The 16,908-nt window shown below is 45.6% G+C and overlaps 1 protein-coding gene across 7 annotated transcripts in view; it reads right to left on the bottom strand.

Annotated features, from left to right (window-relative positions):
- AMPD3 (adenosine monophosphate deaminase 3) overlaps positions 1-16,908 on the bottom strand; it is a 141,205-nt gene that overhangs the window by 27,604 nt on the left and 96,693 nt on the right. For 6 of the 7 annotated variants that reach the window (XM_063710653.1, XM_019036681.4, XM_055355446.2 and 3 more), the window contains exon 3: positions 2,563-2,767. The exons of the other annotated variant lie outside the window; for it this stretch is intronic. In XM_063710653.1, coding sequence (XP_063566723.1) covers positions 2,563-2,767 — 205 coding nt within the window. The remainder of the gene's footprint in view (positions 1-2,562; positions 2,768-16,908) is intronic. 7 annotated transcript variants of the gene reach the window in all.

Here is a 16,908-nt window from a genome sequence, read left to right as displayed (position 1 = left end):
AAATTCATGTGTCCTTCAGATGTCGAAACAAAACAAGAAGCAAAAGCAAATTCTGCATGCTCGGGCTGCTTCTTTGCCAACCCCACACTTCTGATTAACTCTGTTAATCACCCAACTCATGCAGGCAACAAGCCCCATTGTCATGTGTTATGTGCCGGACCTTTCCATAGATTTCATTTTGCTCCTTACAGCAACCCATTTTGCAAATGGGAAAACTGAGGCCCAGAGAGGATAAATCACTTGCCAGGAAGCTACAAAGTCAAATTTCAGACTCTAACCTGATTGAGTCCCAAAGTCTAAGGATGTTCTGCTTTACCAGAGTAGCCTCATATTCAAAGATGAATGAGATAAATTCCCGCCTTCCAACAGGCTCATTAATCTTAGTCTGTTTGGGAAGGATGGGAATCGCAGAAAAATGCTTGGGGAGACAAGTGGCCAGACAGACACAATGCAGGGTAAGGGGTACAGCAGAGGGAGGCACCATATGCTGGCATAGCCCAGAGTGGGGAGGGCTGGGGCCTGACAGTGATCTCCTCTGCTTTAATAAAATCATCATTTTTAATTTTGTAATATTTTAAACATACAGACAGGCACCAAAGATAATATAACCTACCTTCTAGAGCTGACAATAATATTTAGCATAATTCTTTCAAATTTCTCACAGGTTTAAAGAAATAAATCATCACAGATACAGCTAAAACTCTACCCTCCTCCCTACCCCATCCTCAGAGGGAAGAAGTCTGAATATATTTTTCCTATGCATGTTTTTATACTTTTACTAAATACTACTTCTTGCTTTTTGTTACGGTGGTAGATTCTCCTTTCCTGCCTCCAAATGTCCCCATAAGGTATGTTAATTCCTTTTACATCTTCCAGTGGATGGCTTCTGAGAGCGGCAGGAATAGGTGAGCAGACACCAACATCCTAGACAAAAATATGTCCCTGCCAACAACAAAGCCAAATTCTTTCTCTGGGGAACCAATGGACTCAGCATGACAAGGGGCTCATGCCATGGCTAAGGACATCAGAGAGGATGCTCAGGACTCCTGTGGACTAGTGGCCACCGGCCAAGCTCATAGGCATCACAGGCCCCATGGCTGACAGCAGACCTACAGCGTGCCAAGGAGATCTGCAAGATCAGCCTGCCTCTCACAGACACTTAGCTTTCTGAGGACCAATTGCCCAGTTCAGGTGCTCCATGCACTACTCTGTGCCAGCCAGGAGACTGGGAGAAAGAAGCTATTATATGCTACAGGCTGACGTCCTCCCATTCAGCTGGTGGGTGACCCACCTCGACTCTTGCTTTCCAATGCCCTGCCCACCTGCCTCAGGCTGGGTGAACACCAAAGACTCACGGTCAGGATGCTGATCTCCAGACAAGGCCTGCATTGTTTCCAAACCAACCTAAACTCCCATCCATGGGAACTTAATTAAAATAAACTATGATACATCCTCATAAAGGAATACTATGTACATATTTTTTTAAAAGGACAAAGAAGGTCTTTATATATTGATATGGCATTATCTTTAAGATGTATTGTTAAGTGGAAAATGCAAGATGCAGTATAATGTATATTGTAAACTACTATTTTTGTAAAACTAAGTAAATAAACTATGTATGCATAAATGATTGTAGGTACATAGACCATATATGTGAGAACACATAAGAAACTAAAACCAATGGTTGCCTCCGAGGAGAATGGGTGGCTGAATAATTGATACCATTTTTGTATCTTTTAAATTTTGTACCATCTGCACGTGCTCTCCATTACACATAACCAAAAAAATTTTTGAAAGCTAGGGGAAATTTTATAGGAAGAGCAATAAGCTGCATGGCTTTCTCAGATTCAGCATATTTTCTACAGCTACTGTTAAAAAGAGACTAATGAAGCCAACTGACACGTAAGTAGTGAGTTGGGGCCAGGGAGATGGAGCCAAACTTAACCCTGGCACTAACTCAGTGATATTTCTCTCCAAGAAGCAGGCATGCATAAAAAATGCATCATCCAATCAGGTGAAATTAGCACATTTTCAGTGACTGCGTTAATTGACTTAGTGTAAACCAATTTGCTCAATTTCTAAACAAGATTCTCTCTTCCCGGTTGAAGGGATCTAGCCTATATTTAAGGGTACTGAACCTACATATAAGAAGGGATGATTTAGCAACAACTAATTTCACACAAACCACTCAGTACCATGGCTTTGAATCTACTAAACATTTGGCAACACTGAAAGGCCCAAGCTGGCACCTTTCTCAACGGGCTACAGGGACCAATTCCAGCTTTCTGGACTTAGAGAACATGTGGAACTTACAAGCCACAGACACAGTGTGCCAGCCTGCACCCCGGGACCCTCCTCACAGGGAACAGGCAGCCACCGAGACACCATACCCACACCCCACAACCTCTGCTAGGACCCTCCTTGTCTCCTGTGCCTCCTCTTCACCTTCTCCCAGACATCCATGGACAGGGCCAGGCTCCAGAGGGAGGCACGACCCTGTGGCCCATGGGGCCCCTGGCCTTTGCATGCAAGGCACATTCAACACTCTCACAGATGCCTTACCCCGGCACAGTAATCTCCGCTGATGGTGACCCGCTGGAACTCAGGCATGGCATAGGGTGCTGGCGTGGGCAGGGAAGTGGCTCCAGTGACCACAGGGGTTGTGGGAGACATGACCGGACTGGCTGCCGGGGGGCCCTTCCAATCTTGCTGTGGCGGCATTTGCAGAGACAGGGACTGGGACCGAATCATCTTGAAACTTTTCTTTCTAAGAGCCAAGGACAAGGAAAAGTGGGAGACATCAGAAGCTAATTGGGGCGAGTGATAAAGACTCTTTGCTGTGTGCGTGGCAGGAGAATTTTGCTATGATTAATCACTGGTGCTGGCCCTACCATTAAGAAGTTTCTAATTATTCATGCCTTCCTCTTACACATGTCTGCGTGAGATAGAACACAGCCCTCCAGACACCCCTACCTGTGGTCACCATGCACTGCTCAGGGCTGTTTGCACAGCCCACAGAAGATTAAAGCAGGCAAATGCCCTAGGAGACAGAGAGACAAATGGCAGACCACACGGCAGGGGCTCTAAAACCACAGGGCACTAGAGGGGAGGACAATAGCAAATCATGCAGGCTTTCCCCACAGTGTGGACAGCATGCTAGCTTCAGATACCACAAACTCTCAGTCCCAACATATGAACGGTCTCAGAAAGGACCAGGAATAGGGTCACAGAGAGACAATCACACTGCATTTCACACAATTAGACATTTGGGGCATTGGAGCCAGAAGAGATAGGGATGCTTAATGAATCCAATCTCCTTGTTTTACAAAGAAGGAGTTGAGAGAGTGCTCAGGACCGTGGACTAGCGACCGCCATCCAAGCTTACAGGCATCATAGGACCCATGGCTGGCAGCAGACCTACTGGGTGACAAGGAGATCTGCAAGATCAGCCTACTTCTCACAGACACTTTCCCAGAGATGGGAAAAGGCTGGCACAAAGTCACACGGCACACGGCACAGTGGCTGCTCCACCCAGCCTCCAGCCCTGCTGCTCCCTCCTCTAGCCTGCCGTGTGCCATCCTGGCTGCCGCTGCTGGAGCAAGCACAGATATGTACCTCTGTTTGGGGAGAGGGATTGATCAGCACCAAATTCAGGTCCCTCTGGACCTGTTGCCTTGGCACCAAAAGATGATTACACTGGCTCTTGGGCCCAAGGTTGGTTTAAAATGCCACAAGCCCATGCTTATTTGCAAGGCTGATTTGTGATGACTCTACCTTCCTCATTCATGAAACAGACATCAGATTATGTCACTGCAAGTCTCTTCTGCAGAAAAATTACCCAGCATTAAGGTGAGGCCATCAGCACTCTTCTCCTACCTCATGTTTCTGTCTGCCCCCAGTGGAACCCGGCCTCCCCACGGTGCCATCCCACAGTGTCAAATGCCAGAAACCAACTGACCACCTGCCCTACCTTGTGCCATGGGCCCAGTAGCTTCCTGAGTATTTATTCTACCACAACCACAGCCACCAGCAAGGACTCAGTGACAACTGTGACCCACCAGAGCCCTCCTCCTCTCCAGGTACTAGTGTGATACCTACAGGCCTGAAGAAATCAGTTGATCCCCAAATAGGTTTCAGGGCTTACCCAGAAGCAGCTCTCTTCCTCTTGGCCTGTGGCCAGGTATCCTCACTGCCGAGTTTTCAAGAACCACAGTTCTCCTCCCGTATTTACACACCCAGTGCTTGCCATGGCCCTCTGGTTCTCACCTGCCTACCCTGTGTTATCACATCTTTGGGACAAGGCTATTTTAACCTGCAAGACAGAGGTGGCTCCTTTTCAGGAATTTACCTTCCCCTTGCCCCTGGTCCTGCTAAGTAATGCACTTGACTGCTTCAGGAAACTCAACCTGAGCCCTGGGAGCCCCCAGCCTCAGCTTTCTCTGGTCTGTCCTCCATCAAATGGAGCTCAGCCAAGCATCCTGCCCCAGGGATGCCACCTTGTCAGTCACTCCTCAGAGGCGGATTCACCTTGAGGATGAGGTTCTCCCTTTGGCATCTTTTGAATGTTCACACCCAGAGGAAGAGCCATTACTTCGGGCTCCCCAACACATTCTGACCTCAGCTGGGATGCATGAGATTCTGGTTTCTGTGTCACTCACACATGCCTGCCAGGTCACTGTTTTTATTTCCATGCAACCTCACCCCCAAATGCCTCAGCCAAGGCTGCCTGAGGTCTGGTCCTACCAACGAGAAGCAACAGGTGACATCTAAGGTGAGCAACAGCTAAGAAAGTTTAAAAAAAACACACACACACAAAAAACACTACAGTCCAAATGCTGGGAGGCTGCCTAAGCCAACAGCCTACCAGGCTTGTCCTAGGAATGTTCTTCTGCCCCAGTGAGGAAGCTAGTACCCACAAACTGGTGCCCAAAGAATTCTCCTTCCTGGGGATATCCATTATGGCGACAACCTTGGTCTTCAGTTGAGCTCCAGATTGTCACATATGAGCATCTGCAGGCCAGGAGCTCAGACTCTGTAGGCACAAGGGATAGGTTTAACCACAGATAGGCTAACTCCTCAGGGCTCACTCCCCTTGAGCTTGGAAGAACTGGAAGTTAACCACAGCTTGTATCTCAGGAAACTAGAAAAGCTATATGGAGCCCAAGGATGACCCTGGATTTGTTTTCTATTGCTGCAGAACAAATTGCCACAAACTTGATGGCTTAAAACAACAGCTATTTATTAGCTCACAGTTCTATAGGTGAGAAGTCTGGGTGACCTTGGCTGGGCTCTATGCTCAGGGTATCAAGAGGCCAAAATCAAGATGTTAGCCACACTGTACTCTTGTCTGGAGGTTCTGGGAAGGAATTCACTTCCAAGTTCATTCCAGTTGTTGGCAGAATTCAGGTCTAGTGCCCACAAGGCTGAAGTCCCAGGCTGCTTGCTGGCTTTGACCAGGGGTCACTCTCAACTCCTACTGACCTCACTCCAATCCCTGCACACAGCCCCCTTCATCTCCAAAACCAGGAGTGGTCATTGTGCTGTTGCTTTGAATCTCTCTGCCCTCCCCTCCTACACTCAGAAAGCTCTCTATTTTTACGGGCTCATGGGATTAAATCAGGCCTACCAATAAGCCCCCTATCTTAAGGTCAACTGTGCCATATTCCATAACATCATCACAGGAGTGATAACTCATCTTATTCACCGCATCTGGAGATTAAGGAGGGACATCTGCAGGGGCCGTTTTAGAAATTCTACCTCCCCTAGGCCCATATCTAGCATCCATTCTATACAACCGCGGCCCAGCCAGTAAAGGTGGAGGGTTGGAGCTGAGTGAGTGGGTGTGTGGGTGTGAGTGTCAGAGGGCGTGCGACATGGTTTGCATCCATGTCTCTGCCCAAATCTCATGTCAAATTTTAATCCCCAATGTTGGAGGTAGGGGCTGGTGGGAGGTGATTGGATCATGGGGGTGGATCCTTCATGAATGGTTTAGCACCATCTCCTTGGTGCTGTTCTAGTGAGAGTTTTCATGAGATCTGGGCATTTTAAAGTGTGTAGCACCTTCCCCTACCCACTCTCGCTGCCTCTTGCTCCTGCTCCCACCATGTAAGATGCCTGCTCCTTCTTTGCCTTCACCATGAGTCAAAGTTCCCTGAGGCTTCCTCAGAAGCAGATGCTGCCATGCTTCCTGTACAGCCTGCAGAACTATGAGCCAATTATACCTCATTATTTTATAAATTACCAGTCTCAGGTATTTCTTTATAGCAGTGCAAACTAATACAGTGAGTGAGTGTGTCTATGAGTGTGTGTATGAACAAAACTGATCTGGTGCCCCTGTTAGAAAGCACTTCCTTCTGATGGGCCAAGGTCTGTCTGTCCACTATCTCACCTGCTGCACCTTGCACTAGCCCCTGGGGCGCCAGCATTTGCTGGGCTACAGCTGGCACACCCCCTCCTTCCCCCACCCACACTTGCACCTGGCAGAAGCACACTCCTGCCAAGGAGCCAGCAGAGTGTGGGGCTGTGAGGACACCAGCTCCAGGCCAAGCCTGAGGGCTCAAAGGGCCAGGAGCAGTTTTGTCATCCCTGAAATAGATTTATCCTCTTGACGCACAAGGACATTCTTGCTAACCAGGCCCACAAGACAAAGAGTTGATCAGGTCACCTGGGCTGTTGTTACAGCATCTTACCTCCCAGCACCTGTCTGGTGCTCCACCTGCTCTATGGCCCTTGGTTGCCCCTGACAGTCACTAAGTCCCCTCCCTTACTCTGCTCCACTCCCCAGCCCTCCTCCGCTCTGGGGAATCAGGCTCCCAGGGCCTTCCCTATATAGCACTCAAATGCTAAAGTGAGGAGCCCTTCAGGCCCTCCTTGCTCTCCTAGAGAATAGCCAGAATCTTACCAGGGGCCATCTGAAGCCCACTGCCCCATGTGGTCTGTCCAGATGACTACCAGGCAGGGAGGGGCACTGGAGCCAACCTTTCACCAGGCTCTCATATGTGTACTATGAGCTGGGGGCCACACGTGGACCCCACTTCATTCAATAAACTACTGTGTGCCAGGCCCTGGGTGTAGAGGAGTAGATAAGATATAACTCCCGCCTCCAGGGGCCGACTGTGATGGCTGAGATGAACCCAGACAGTTCCACAGATTATTATCATACAGTGTGGTTGGTGTAATGAGATGCCCTGGATATTTTGGGACCCCAGAGGAGACACTTAATCCAGACTAGGGGTGGGAGCAGTGGAGCAATGGGGTCAGAGGGGGGACATTTCAGAACATGGAGGCTGGTTTGAACTCCTCCCCCACGCACACTCAGCTCATTCTGGCAGCCCCTCCACATGAGAATTGTTAGGCTAAAATAAAGGTTGGAATCAGAAGTCACAAACCAGCACAGGGTTTTGCAAACACTGGGAATCTGAATGCCATTAGGCGGGACAGGCATCCTCCACTTCCACAGGCTCACACTGCTGCTGCTCACGCTGCCCCTGCATTGGCTCACCTGGAACTGGGACCCCCATCTAAGGAGGGAATTAAGAGGAGCTGACACCTTCCCTGTACTTGAGACCAGAGGTCCCAGCCTATCTGGAGAAATATGCTGCACGATGGGCACTATAACAGGGGTCCCTACAGAGAGAGCAGGGGCCCACAGAGATCACTCACTCTGCATATGCAGCCAGATGACCAGCATCCTGGCCAGGTGGGTGTAACTTTGATTGTAACACTTTGCAGCCAATCAGGTGTGAAAACTCACAGCCCCACCCTCTGTCTCTCCCTGAGCTCCTCTGGAAACCTGCCCTTTCTTTCTCCATCCTCCCTTCCCCACAACCCCTCCTGGCCTACTGTAATCTCCACTCATCTCCTGCCACTCACCTTCGCTTCTCCCTTCCTCAGTCCTTCCCAGCTGCCCTTCCTCCCTAAAGACCTGGAGATGAAAATGAAGTGCAATCTGTACTATCTGTTAACTTAAGTGTTACAATCTCTCTCCCTAACTTTATTTTTATTTTTACTTTTTTTTGACACAGGGTCTTGCTCTGCCGCCCAAGCTGGAATGGAGGGATACGATCTCAGCTCACTGCAACCTCCAGCTCCTGGGTTCAAGCAATTCTCGTGCCTCAACCTACCAAAAAGCTGGAACCATAGGCGCACACCACCATGCCCAGCTAATTTTTGTATTTTTTGTACAGACAGGGTTTTGCCATGTTGGCCAGGCTGGTCTCAAACTCCTGGCCTCAAGTGATCCACCCACCTCGGCTTCCCAATCTCCCTAACTTTTTTTTTTTCAAGACAGAGTCTCCCTCCCTCAGCCAGGCTGGAGAGCAGTGGGGTGATCTTGGCTTTCTGAAACCTTTGACTCTCAGGTTCAAGCAATTCTCCTGCCTCAGCCTCCGGAGTTGCTGGGATTACAGGCATGTGCCACCACACCCAGCTAACCTTTATATTTTTAGTAAAGACAGGGTTTCTACATGTTGGCCAGGCTGGTCTCCAACTCCTGACTTCAGGTGATCCACCCGCCTCAGCCTCCCAAAGTGCTGGAATTACAGGTGTGAGCCACCGCGCACAGCCCAATCTCTCCCTAACTTTAAAAGGGGATAGATTGACTATTTCAAATGAAGCTCCTTTGTCAATGATCCTGAATTTTTAAAAAGTTCCCCATTCTTATTTTCACAAGTTTCATAAAATGAAGTGACTTAGCAACACTTTAGCTTTGCTATGCTCAATTCATAAAGCACATATGTTTCTCAATTTCACTCAAAACATTCTAGGGAAGCGGCTGTCCTAGATAGCCAAATTTTTCAACTAATAAAATTTTTCCCTCTATATCCTAATTTTTTTCTTTTTTTAATTATACTTTAAGTTCTGGGGTACATGTAAAGAATGTGCAGGTTTGTTACATAGGTATACACATGCCATGGTGGTTTGCTGCACCCATCAACCCATCATCTACATTAGGTATTTCTCCTAATGCTATCCCTCCCCTAGCCCCCAACCCCCCGACAGGCCCCGGTGTGTGATGTTCTCCTTCCTGTGTCCATGTGTTCTCATTGTTCAACTCCCACTTATGAGTGAGAACATGCGATGTTTGGTTTTCTCTTCTTGTGTTAGTTTGCTGAGAATGATGGTTTCTAGCTTCATCCATGTCCCTGCAAAGGACATGAACCCATCTTTTTTATGGCTGCATAGTATTCCATGGTGTATATGTGCCATATTTTCTTTATCCAGTCTATCATTGATGGACATTTGGGTGGGTTCCAAGTCTTTGCTATTGTGGATAGTGCTGCAATAAACATACGTGTGCATGTGTCTTTATAGAATGATTTATAATCCTTTGAGTATATACCCAGTAATGGGATTGCTGGGTCAAATGGTATTTCTAGTTCTAGATTCTTGAGGAATAGCCACACTGTCTTCCACAATGGTTGAACTAATTTACACTCCCACCAACAGTGTCAAAGCGTTCCTATTTCTCCACATCCTCTCCAGCATCTGTTGTTTCCTGACTTTTTAATGATCGCCATTCTAACTGGCGTGAGATGGTATCTCATTGTGGTTTTCATTTGCATTTCTCTAATGACCAGTGATGATGAGCATTTTTTCATATGTTTGTTGGCCGCATAAATGTCTTCTTTTGAGAAGTGTCTGTTCATATCCTTTGCCCACTTTTTGATGGGGTTGTTTTCTTGTAAATTTGTTTAAGTTCTTTGTAGATTCTGGACATTAGCCCTTTGTCAGATGGATAGATTGAAAAAATTTTCTCCTGTTCTGAAGGTTGCCTATTCACTCTGATGGTAGTTTCTTTTGCTGTGCAGAAGCTCTTTAGTTTAATTAGATCCCATTTCTCAATTTTGGCTTTTGTTGCCATGGCTTTTGATGTTTTATACATGAAGTCTTTGCCCATGCCTATGTCCTGAATGTCCTAGGTTTTCTTCTAGGGTTTTTATGGTTTTAGGTCTTACATTTAAGTCTTTAATCCATCTTGAGTTAATTTTTGTATAAGGTGTAAGGAAGGAGTCCAGTTTCAGTTTTTTGCATATGGCTAGCCAGTTTTCCCAACACCATTTATTAAATAGGGAATCCTTTCCCCATTGCTTGTTTGTGCCAGGTTTGTCAAAGATCAGATGATTGTAGATGTGTGGTGTTATTTCTGAGGCCTCTGTTCTGTTCCATTGGTCTATATATCTGTTTTGGTACCAGTACCAGGCTGTTTTGGTTACTGTAGCCTTGTAGTATAGTTTGAAGTCAGGTAGCGTGATGCCTCCAGCTTTGTTCTTCTTGCTTAGAATTGTCTTGGCTATACAGACTCTTTTTTGGTTCCATATGAAATTTAAAGTAGTTTTTTTCTAATTCTGTGAAGAAAGTCAATGGTATCTTGATGGGGATAGCACTGAACCTATAAATTACTTTGGGCAGTATGGCCATTTTCATGATATTGATTCTTCCTATCCATGAGCATGGAATGTTTTTCCATTTGTTTTTGTCCTCTCTTATTTCCTTGAGCAGTGGTTTGTAATTCTCCTTGAAGAGGTCCTTCACATCCCTTGTAAGTTGGATTCCTAGCTATTTTATTCTCCTAGTGGCAATTGTGAATGGGAGTTCACTCATGATTTGGCTGTTTGTCTGTTATTAGTATACAGGAATGCTTGTGATTTTTGCACATTGATTTTTTATCCTGAGACTTTGCTGAAGTTGCTTATTAGCTTAAGGAGATTTGGGGCTGAGATGGTGGGGTTTTCTAAATATACAATCATGTCATCTGCAAACAAAGACAATTTGACTTCTTCTTTTCCTGTTTGAATAGTCTTTATTTCTTTCTCTTGCCTGATTGCCCCTGCCAGAACTTCCAATACTATGTTGAATAGGAGTGGTGAGAGAGGGCATACTTGTCTTGCACCAGTTTTCAAAGGGAATGCTTCCAGTTTTTGCCCATTCAGTATGATATTGCCTGTGGGTTTTTCATAAATAGCTCTTTTTATTTTGAGATACGTTCCATCAATACCTAATTTATTGAGAGTTTTTAGCATGAAGGGGTGTTGAATTATATTGAAGGACTTTTCTGCATCTATTCAGATAATCATGTGGTTTTCATCATTGGTTCTGTTTGTGCGATGGATTATGCTGATTGATTTGCATATGTTGAACCAGACTTGCATCCCAGGTATGAAGCCAACTTGATCGTGGTGGATAAGCTTTCTGATGTGCTGCTGGATTTGGTTTGCCAGTATATTATTGAGGACTTTTACATCGATGTTCATCAGGGATATTGGCCTGAAATTTTCTCTGTTGTGTCTCTGCCATGTTTTGGCATCAGGATGATGCTGGCCTCATAAAATGAGTTTGGAATAGTTTCAGAAGGAATGGTACCAGCTCCAAACTATTGTTGGGAATAGTTTCAGAAGGAATGGTACCAGCTCCTCTTTGTACCTCTGGTAGAATTTGGCTGTGAATCTGTCTGGTCCTGGGCTTTTTTTGGTTGGTAGGCTATTCATTACTGCCTCAATTTCATAACTTGTTATTGGTCTATTCAGGGATTCAACTTCTTCCTGGTTTAGACTTGGGAGAGTGTATGCGTCCGGGAATTTATCCATTTCTTCTAGATTTTCTAATTTATTTGCATAGAGGTGTTTATAGTATTCTCCGATGGTAGTCTGTATTTCTGTGGGATCAGTGGTGATACCCCGTTTATTATTTTTTATTGTGTCTATTTGATTCTTCTCTCTTTTTCTCTTTGTTAGCCTTGCTAGCAGTCTATTTATTTTGTTGATCTTTTCAAAAAAAAAAACAGCTCCTGGATTCATTGAGTTTTTGAAGAGTTTTTCATGTCTCTATCTCCTTCGGTTCTGCTCTGATCTTAGTTATTTCTTGTCTTCTGCTAGCTTTTGAATTTGTTTGCTCTTGCTTCTCTAGCTCTTTTAATTGTGATGTTAGGGTGTTGATTTTAGATCTTTCCTGCTTTCTCTTGTGGACATTTAGTGCTATAAATTTCCCACTACACACTGCTTTAAATGTGTCCCAGAGATTCTGGTACATTGTGTCTTTGTTCTCACTGGTTTCAAAGAACATCTTTATTTCTGCCTTCATTTCATTATTTACCCAGTAGTCATTCAGGAGCAGATTTTTCAGTTTCCATGTAGTTGTGTGGTTTTGAGTGAGTTTCTTAGTCCTGAGTTCTAGTTTGATTGCACTGTGGTCTGAGAGACTGTTTGTTATGATTTCCATTCTTTTGCGTTTGCTGAGGAGTGTTTTACTTCCAATTATGTGGTCAATTTTAAAGTAAGTGTGATGAGGTGCTGAGAAGAATGTATATTCTGTTGATTTGGGTTGGAGCTTGTTCCAGAGCTGAGTTCAAGTCCTGAATATCCTTGTTAATTTTGTCTCGTTGATCTGTGTAATATTGACAATGGTGTGTTAAAGTCTCCCATTATTATTGTGTGGGAGTCTAAGTCTCTTTGTAGGTCTCTAAGACTTGCTTTATGAATCTGGGTGCTCCTGTGTTGGGTGCATATATATTTAGGACAGTTAGCTCTTCTTGTTGCATTGATCCCTTTACCATTATGTAATGCCCTTCCTTGTCTCTTTTGATCTTTGTTGGTTTAAAGTCTGTTTTATCAGAGGTTAAACTTGCAACTTCTGCTTTTTTTTTTCTTTCCATTTGCTTGGTAAATATTCCTCCATCCCTTTATTTTGAGCCTATGTCTGTCTTTGCACATGAGATGAGTCTCCTGAATACAGCACACTGTTGGGTCTTGACTCTTCATCCAATTTGCCAGTCTGTGTGTTTTAATTGGGGCATTTAGCCTGTTTACATTTAAGGCTAATATTGTTATGTGTGAATTTGATCCTGTCATCATGATGCTAGCTGGTTATTTTGCCCATTAGTTGATGCAGTTTCTTCGAAGTGTTGATAGTCTTTACAATTTGGTATGTTTTTGCAGTGGCTGGTACCGGTTGTTCCCTTCCAGGTTTAGTACTTCCTTCAGGAGCTCTTGTAAGGCAGGGCTGGTGGTGACAAAATCTCTCAGCATTTGCTTGTCTGTAAAGGATTTTATTTCTCCTTTGCTTATGAAGCTTTGTTTGGCTGCATATGAAATTCTGGGTTGAAAATTCTTTTCTTCAAGAATGTTGAATATTGGCCACTCTCTTCTGGCTTGTAGGGTTTCTGCAGAGAGATCTGCTGTTAGTCTGATGGGCTTCTCTTTGTGGGTAGCCTGACCTTTCTCTCTGGCTGCCCTTAACATTTTTTCCTTCATTTCAACCTTGGGGCATCTGACGATTATGTGTCTTGGGGTTGCTCTTCTCGAGGAATATCTTTGTGGTGTTCTCTGTATTTCCTGAATTTGAATGTTGGCTTGTCTTGCTGGTTGGGGAAGTTTTCCTGGATAATATCCTGAAGAGTGTTTTCCACTTGTTTCCATTGTCCCCGTCACTTTCAGGTACATCCATCAAACGTAGGTTTGGTCTTTGCACATAGTCCCATATTTCTTGGAGGCTTTGTTCATTCCTTTTCGTTTTTTTTCCTCTTATCTTGTCTTCTTATTTTATTTCATTAAGTTGGTCTTCAATCTCTGATATCCTTTCTTCTGTTTGATTGATTCAGCTATTCATACTTGTGAATGCTTCACGATGTTCTCGTGCTGTGTTTTTCAGCTCCATCAAGTCATTTATGTTCTTCTCTAAACTGGTTTTTCTAGTTAGCAATTCATCTATCCTTTTTTCAAGGTTCTTATCTTCCTTGCATTGGGTTAGAACATGTTCCTTTAGCTCAGAGGCGTTTGTTATTACCCACCTTCTGAAGCCTACTTCTGTCAATTGGTCAAACTCATTCTCTGTCCAGTTTTTTTCCCTTGCTGGCAAGGAGTTGTGATCATTTGGAGGAGAAGAGGCATTCTGGTTTTTGGAATTTTCAGCCTTTTTGCACTGGTTTACATCCCCATCTTCGTGGATTTATCTATCTTTGGTCTTTGATGCTGGTGACTTTCGGATGTGGTCTCTGATTAGATGTGCTATTCCTTTCTGTTTGTTAGATTTCCTCCTAACAGTCAGACCCCTCTGCTAGAGTTTGCTGGAGGTCCACTCCAGACCCTGTTTGGCTGGGTGTCACTAGTGGAGGCTGCAGAACAGCAAAGACTGCTGCCTGTTCTTTCCTCTGGAAGCTTCATCCCAGAGTGGCACTTGCCTGATGCCAGCCAGAGCTCTCCTGTATGAGATGCCTGTCGGCCCCTACTGGGAGGTGTCTCCCAGTCAGGATACACGGGGGTTAGGGACCCACTTGAGAAGGCAGTCTCACCCTTAGCAGAGCTTGAACACTGTGCTGGGAGGACTGCTGGTCTCTTCAGAGCTGTCAGGGAGGGACATTTATGTCTGCTGAAGCTGTGCCCACAGCTGCCCCTTCCCCCAGGTGCTCTGTCCCAGGGAGATGGGGGTTTTATCTATAAGTCCCTGATTGGGGCTGCTGCCTTTTTTTCAGAGATGCCCTGCCCAGAGAGAAGAAATCTAGAGAGGCAGTCTGGCCACAGCGGCTTTGCTGAGCTGCAGTGGGCTCCATCTAGTTTGAACTTCCTGGTGGCTTTGTTTACACTGTGAGGGTAAAACCTCCTACTCAAGCCTCAGCAATGGCCAACGACCCTCCCCCTACGAAGCTTGAGTGTCCCAGGTTGATCTCAGACTGCTGCTGTGCTGGCAGTGAGAATTTTGAGCCAGTGGATCTTTTTTTTTTTCTTTGAGACGGAGTTTTGCTCTTGTCACCCAAGCTCAGTGCAATGGTGCGATCTCAGCTCACTGCAACCTCCTTCTCCTGGGTTCAAGTGATTCTCCTGCCTCAACCTCCCAAGTAACTGGGATTACAGGTGCCCACCACCACGCCCAGCTAATCTTTGTATTTTTAGTAGAGATGAGGTTTCACCATGTTGGCCAGGCTGGTCTTGAACTCCTGACGTCAGGTGATCCACTCGCCTTGACCTCCCTAAGTGCTGGGATTACAGGCATGAGCCACTGCGCCTGGCCACCAGTGGATCTTAGTTTGCTGGGCTCCATGGGGCTGGGACCTGCCAAGCCAGATCACTTGGCTCCCTGGCTTTAGCCCCCTTTCCAGGGGAGTGAATGATTCTGTCTCGCTGGCGCTCCAGGCGCCACTGGGGTACAGAAAAAAAAAACAAACAAAAAAAAACTCCTGCAGCTAGTTCAGTGTCTGCCCGAATGGCCGCCCTGTTTTGTGCTTGAAACCCAGGGCCCTGGTGGTGTAGGCACCGGAGGCAGTCTCCTGGTCTGCAGGTTGCAAGGACCATGGGAAAAGCACAGTATCTGGGCCAGAGTGCACAGTTCCTCAGGCTCAGTCCCTCAAGGCTTCCCTTGGGTAAGGAAGATAATTCCCCCATCCCTTGTGTTTCTCAGGTGAGGCAATGCCTCACCTTGCTTTGGCTCACCCTCCATGGGCTGCACCCGCTGTCCAACTAGCCCCAGTGAGATGAACCAGTACCTCAGTTGGAAATGCAGAAATCACCCCCTTCTGCGTCGATCTCACTGGGAGCTGCAGACCGGAGATGTTCCTAATTGGCCATCTTGCCAGCCTTAACTATATCCTAATTTTTTAAAAATCAATTTTTGTCTGGCTTCTTAAAAAAATACATAATTCCTGCATTCTTCCTCAAAGCATGCTGAACATGATTTAAAGTTTTCTCAATGACCCAGGATCATCACTGTATTATCCAGTTATGATCTCAGAGGTGTGTTATCCCTAAACTACTGTGCTTCAAATTCTTGTGCCTGCTTTTCATAATTATTTTGTTTCCTCTCTCACTGTTGACTGTCTAATAACAACAATAACAAAACAGGAACATTAATGGTGCTCCAAGCACTGTGCTAAGGATTCTTTGTGTATTCACTCATTTAATTCTCACAAGGTATGTCCTTTTATTATTCTCATTTTGCAGTTTAGGAAACCAGCTCAGGCAGTCAAGAGCTTTGACCAAGGCCATTCAGTAGTAAGTGACAGGGCTGCCACTTGAACCCAATAGGTCTGACCCCAAAGCCCAGGCTTATAATCACCACACATCACCTCTGTGACCCTGCCTGTAGAAGTCTCTCTCCCTGCTTCTAATTTGCTTCTTTAAATCTGCCACGGGATAAGAAACAATATAGCCAGATTATAGAACTCTGTGTAAAGTAAGAATAAATAGGAGATGGGATGGGAGGTGCCACAGACGAAGAGGGAGCTGGGGAGAGGGTGTCCTCCATGAAAATGTTAACTTTTGAACATTTACATATAAAGGCACCTCTAGTGAGAAGAGAAACTAAAAGACAAAATTGGGTACGCACAGACCCCAGAGGAGGATGCTGGGGCGTCTGACAGTCCAGGGACCAGGCTTTTTTTCAGTAAAGAAGCCGATGGACAGAGCGGGAGCTTTAACCAGTTTCCCTCCATTTCATTTAGAAGCAACAATTACATTCTAGGGAGCAGCACCTAGTGTCATTCCAGGGTCTACAGACCAGGGAACCGAAGACTCCACCCCTACCTGAAGAGGGGATAGCCTTATGGTTGAAGTGTGGGGTCTAGATTCAAAAGATATGGGCTCTAGTTCTTGCTCTGTCATTTACTCACTATGTGTCTTTGTGAAAGTAAATTCAACTTCTCTGAGCCTTCGTTCCCTAATCTGCAAAATCAGAATACTAAGAATATCCACTTGATAAGCTCGATGTGAGAATTAAAGAATGAAGCCAACCTACACAGGCCAGTACTTAGTCCATAGTAAGTATTCAATGGCAGGAGCTGCTATTGTTCCCTGTCTCAGCAGCAGGAAGTCAGAGAAATCACTTATATTTACTCGGGATGCACTGTAACCAGACACTGTCCGAAGCCTTTTACCTGTGGATTCCCTCATTCCTCACAACACCCCATGAAGGTAGCTGTTAGCA

Source organism: Gorilla gorilla, chromosome 9, assembly GCF_029281585.2.
Source record: "Gorilla gorilla gorilla isolate KB3781 chromosome 9, NHGRI_mGorGor1-v2.1_pri, whole genome shotgun sequence".
In the NCBI taxonomy this organism is placed as follows: domain Eukaryota; kingdom Metazoa; phylum Chordata; class Mammalia; order Primates; family Hominidae; genus Gorilla; species Gorilla gorilla.
Note: the sequence above shows the minus strand (reverse complement) of the source record. Positions and strands in the feature narration are given on the sequence as shown.